The 5,540-nt window shown below is 37.2% G+C and overlaps 1 protein-coding gene across 1 annotated transcript; it reads right to left on the bottom strand.

The window, feature by feature from the left end:
* Positions 1–603: 603 nt before the first annotated feature.
* On the bottom strand, positions 604–3,533 carry LOC7465087 (protein PLASTID TRANSCRIPTIONALLY ACTIVE 16, chloroplastic). Its single transcript, XM_002299813.4, has 5 exons — positions 2,974–3,533; positions 1,959–2,408; positions 1,761–1,829; positions 1,344–1,402; positions 604–1,255 (listed from the first exon to the last, which is right to left on the bottom strand). The coding sequence occupies exons 1-5, from the start codon at positions 3,415–3,417 to the stop codon at positions 727–729; spliced, it is 1,551 nt and encodes a 516-aa protein (XP_002299849.1). The 5' UTR covers positions 3,418–3,533; the 3' UTR covers positions 604–726.
* Positions 3,534–5,540: the final 2,007 nt, after the last annotated feature.

The raw sequence follows: 5,540 nt of genomic DNA, 5'->3' as shown, positions 1-5,540 counted from the left end.
CATGGTACTAGCAAGGAGAGCTTGTCGTCGAGCTCAGAGAATATTCCAGTAATGTTGTTGTTGTGGCTGTCTTTCTCTCTCAATTTAGACCATGGAATATTAATTAACAGCATTATTTTCACAGTAGTTTGGGCCAACATTTCTCCAAGCTACAAACACAGAAGGAACTGGTGATGGATTCTTGCTTGGACCTCATAATTTTACGTTTAAAAAATATCACAACCAGGCAGCCTTTTGATATTAGTAATTTAAGACTGCCATTACCTGCAAAGTATGAAGGAGACCGTGCAGGGCCATTTGGGTTAGTTGATTATTGTTTAAGTATTTCCATTCTTTCAGGGGACACTTGGAAAGTTATGGAAGGCTGCCAGGTCCCTTCAAGCAGGCTTTGAAAAAGCCCTTGCATTCGGCATTAGCAACTTGTGCCTTGTTGCAAATTTTCCAACATCTGCTGGATTCTAATCTCCATACTGCATGCATCCTTGCATCTACTTGCATGTCCATATTGGTCTAGAGCATGAAGTGCTAACGAGAGAACCAGAAATATTCGGATTGGAGCTTTTTCCAGATTGAAGACCTTTGTTTATGTCATATGAAAAATAATTTGAAAGCTTCAAAATGGTGCATGATAGGATTAGACTCACGTTCAACAGCATTACAAACTTTAGACCAAATCTACATCAATATAGCCTGAAAGATAAGATGGTTACAAAACAATTAATTGTCTCAATCATCATCGATGTATATGGTTTCTTGCTGAAACAGGCCACCAAACATCTTCCGCAATTCTGTCTTTGACTCCGTCGACTCTTTAGCCTTCGGCTTTGGCTCCTCCTTTGGTTTCAAAGCAAAAAGTTTAGGTCCTGGCCGTTTAACTACAGCTTTCTGGCCCGGCAAAGAACGAGCCTTGGCTTGTCCCCTGACAGTAGCAATCTGCACTTTTGTTTTTTCACTAGTCGTTTGAACCGCAGTTGAAATCTGGGAGCTAATTTTTTCCCAAGATAACCCTGAACCAATTTCTTTTGCTTTACCCAGGAAGCTTTCCACTGACGCCCCTGCAGCCTCAGCCTTCTCCTGGGCTTCTTCAGCTAGACTAGCAGCATTAGCTTCTTGCTCTGAAAGCTTTTTCACTTCCTCTTCCAGTTTTTTGGCTGCCTCAGATGCTTTCTCAACTGCTATCCTTGCCTCTTCCTCTGCCTTCGCCTTTGCAAAAGCTTCTGCATAGACTTTTCTTCTTCCATCTTCAGGAATGGCACTAGATGCAATCATCACGCGCACAAATTAGCCAAATTTATTTTGAAAAACAGTAGACCAAGTTGAAAGAAAAATTCAAACCCAATTACCTGAAAAGCTCATCTACAGGCCTTGATGGTGCCGATGGACTTGTAAAAACTTCCACAACCTGGTACAGAATACATACAGCAACAACACTTTGTAATTCATTTGCGATCAGTAAGGGTACAATTTTCACAAATGAGAGCAGGAAAGTTCTGCTACAAACTTTTTTATCACTGTATGATGAAAGAAACAGGAAAGATGCGTGATGTGTAAAGGAACTAAGGTCATTGAAGGTTCATCATGAAAATTTAAACCAGCATCATTCTAAATCTGTAATATTTCTTAGTTGTTCCATCTTTTTTTTTTAACTTTCTTTCATTTCAGAAGTGGAGTCATTTAAATGTTTTCCTTAAATAAATTAGAAGTGATGACCATAACCATGTTTCTATAATTTCCAAATCCCAATCTTCTCATACATGTACCTTATTTTCGGCTGCCGATGTATTTGAGAAAACATTTGCCACCACCAACGCTATCTGGGACTTGGCTACCTAACAATGTAAAATCCAAAAAATAAAATCCTTAAGAACAATGAAAGAACTAATGGAAACAACAATATGCAAACAAAAAAAATAAATACTATGAAAGAAACATGAAATTAATTGCATACATTACATTACTTTGTAGTCGTCTGCACTGGTGCTTCTTTCAGCTGACACAACTACATTATAAGAACTCTCTGGTGAAAAGTCTTCAGTCAAACTTGTTTTTATAAAAGTATACTTAACATCTGTTTCAATCACTTTCTGCAAGAACTCAGGTACAGAAAGCTGAGATTGAGAGAACAGGTTGTTAAAGAATGATTTGAATCCATCTAGCACATTGTAAGTCGATGCACTATCTATGTTCCCATTATAGATTATTGCAACATGGCCAACTCCTGCTAGCTGAGCAGCTTCGATTACTTGCAAGGCATCCAACGTGGAGACCTCAGAGGTGGGACCATTCTCTGTAGGACCAATTGTAACCACAACTTTACTTGCATTGCCAATTGCTTTTGCAATTGATTCCGCATCTTGGAAGGTGGATTCAACAGCATTGAGGCGCTTTACTTCTTCATTTGATATAATCTGCGGCAGGAATAGGAAGTTATAAGTATAAAAGGATATATCAACTCTGTGTATCATAGTAAAACGTTGCTATCCATACCCATTTTAACTATAGAGAAACTTATCCCAGACGGACAGAAGAAATGTATACATAATTGAACAATTTTATTAGTACATTGCTATTCTATACTTGAAGGAACAATTTCGACAAAAACCTGTTTTGGAAAATCTGAATCCAAAGAATGGAGTCCTGAATCAAAAATTGGGAGAGGATTCACACAATCCATGAAATGGAATTAGTGTCCAAGTTGGAAACCTTAAATTAAATATCGGTACAGCCTGAGTAGGGTTTTTTTTTTTTTTCTATCGATTAAGATGCTTTCCTTTCCACTGGTTGAGTCCAGCAATGTATTTCATGATAATTTGACCACATCAAGCAGAATGTTCTTTCTTGGATATCCCTGTGAACTTGATCCACTAAATATGCACCCCTTAGGATTGGAATAAACAAATAACTGCTACTAGTGTTTGATAAATATAAAATTGAGATAGAACCAATATTCTCCAGTTGTGCGAAGTAGCTAACCTTGTACTGGGCGGCAAGACGAGCCAACTCCTGAGCAGCTCCAAGCTCAGGAACCCCAGCTCTTACACTAAAACCTTCACGCAGTAGCGTCTGTGCAATACGAATGCCAGCCTGCCCAGTAGCACCAGCAACAAAAACCGTACCAGGGTCCTTCCTTCTTGAGTTCCCAAATGACAACCCAGAAGCAGGCTTGCTCACAACAGGTACCAAGGACTTCACACCAGGTATCTTGCCAAAGTTGAAATTAAAGGGACTTGAATTGCCTGAACCATCAGTTTGACTCCCTTCTGATGATGAGGCATCATCTTTTGGTTTGCCAAATTGAAATGGAGAGAAGGGTCCAGCTTGCTTGGCAAAGACCGTGAGTCTCGGGTTCTTGGGAGAGAGTCTTGAATGGGGTGTTGTGTTCGGGAGAAATGAATTGGAGGTCAGAGTTGGAGCCATAGAAGGGAAAAAGGGAAGTTTCCAAACGATGCCTCCCTCCTTCGAGTATGTGTTGTTTTGAAGTTTTCTAATGCAAATCCATCAAGTCTTACAGCTTGTGCCCTGTGGCCATCTTAGTGTTTTTAGTTTGGATATTATCGGGATGGGGAGGCAACCGACTGCAGCAAATGAACTTGGGCCACGTAGTCACATGTTATCTACTTGGAGGAAATTTGGCACCAGAAGTTTTATTCGCCATTTTTCCAAGTTTAGCCACAAGAAAATGACGCATGTTTTGCACGAATCACGCATGCAAGAGTTAGAACTTGCAAGCTTAATACCTAATATATCTGCTTTGCCCACGCAAGCCAACAGAGGCTTACGAGCAGTACATCACCCATCCAGATCATTCTTTTATTAATTTATTGCCCTGATCTGCGTTTGTCTTTTAGGTTAAATTTTTAAAAAAAAATATTAGTTTTTTTATTGTTTTGATATATTTATATTAAAAATAAATTTTAAAAAATTAAAAAAATATTATTTTAATATATTTTCAAAATAAAAATATTTTAAAAAATAACTTCAACCATGATATCAAGTCAAGTGTTACCGTATATTCATTGCTCTCTTAAGAATCAATTTGTTTAGTGTAAAATGTTTTATAGAAAAATATTTTTTAAATTTATTATATTAAAATGTTTTTCAAATTTCTATATCTTTTAATAAAAAATATTATTCTACATTTGTTTCTTGTAAAATATTTAACAAAAAAAAATCAATCAAAAAAAATATATTTTGTATTCAATATATATTTAATTATATACTAAAAAATATTTTTAATTTATAAAATATTTTACAAATAATAATTCACCTATTATATTATTAAACTATTTCAACAATCCTCTCATCATCTTAAATCTAACAATTTCTACCACCGGATCTTCACTTTCCCTCTAGCCACATGTAATACAAGCATCACAAAAGCAAATCATTGTGCATTGCACGGCACCACTCCAAACCATTCCGATCGCTAAGCTATAATTGCAATAAGCATGGCGATGAAGGACTGACATTTGAGACCAATCAGGCATGATCCCAACCATTCTAGCGAAGACCGATCTAGCAGAATGACAGAGTAATTGAATACAACAGCCAGGACTCTCCTCCAGTGATTCCGAAGTCTGCATAACACGGCTAATGGGAAACACCGACGGCTGTTTCCGAGGCTCCACCTTGAAGCCGGCCGGTTTAAGTGCTTACAGCCATTCACCACCTTTAGAAATACAGTGAATTAAGTCTTACACAAGCTCTCCAGATTCCCACAGCTATACCATGCCAACTGGATTGGAGCATAAACATGATTAGAAACATCTAATCATGTTTAGAAACATCAATATTTGAAAATATCAATGAGATAAATTGTGCACAAACATGATTAGAAACATCTAAAGGCTCCTGGTGGCCTAATCCAACATTATTTAATACATGCGACTTGAAACCCATAGATACATTTCCAGGCCCCGTGTCCAAAAGGATTTTCACCCCTCGATTAATCAATTTATAACCTCCCCATAACCGCTTTTAAATATACAAACTATTTTATTGTAATTTGCAATTAGGAATATAATATGCTCCAACTATTTTCCATTTCATTGCTATGAACACCTCGCAATTATCAAATATTGACAAGACGAGCTCGGGACCATGCACAGCGCCTGGAGAATTTTAGAGAACGAAAGTCCCAGGAACATCGCTCAAGCTGTCGTCCACACAGGTCAAACCAAGATACAGTGAGAAAGAAGCCAGCAAAAACCAGAGAAAATTCAACAGTAGGCAGGCACGGGGTTATCGGAGTGCAGACACTAAAAAAAAGAGAATAAAAAAGCAAAATGACAAGGGTTTCACTGTAGCTCTACACACGGATTGAATTGCAATAGTAAAATTAATTTTTTATCCTTAAATGGCTTAAAATTAAGCTTTTGGTTTATGAGTATTTGGGTCTTCTACTCTGACTCAGTGGTAATTAGAAGATTATTTGGGAATGCATGTTTATTTTTAAATTTTTTAACACGATAAAAGTGTTTTTTTTTTGCCTCTAAAGTCAAAAAAATTTTGTACTGTTGACCAAGGATTTTCTTAGTTTT

The sequence above is a fragment of the Populus trichocarpa genome, chromosome 1 (genome assembly GCF_000002775.5).
Source record: "Populus trichocarpa isolate Nisqually-1 chromosome 1, P.trichocarpa_v4.1, whole genome shotgun sequence".
NCBI classification, from domain to species: domain Eukaryota; kingdom Viridiplantae; phylum Streptophyta; class Magnoliopsida; order Malpighiales; family Salicaceae; genus Populus; species Populus trichocarpa.
This window is presented reverse-complemented; position numbering and strand designations above follow the sequence as displayed.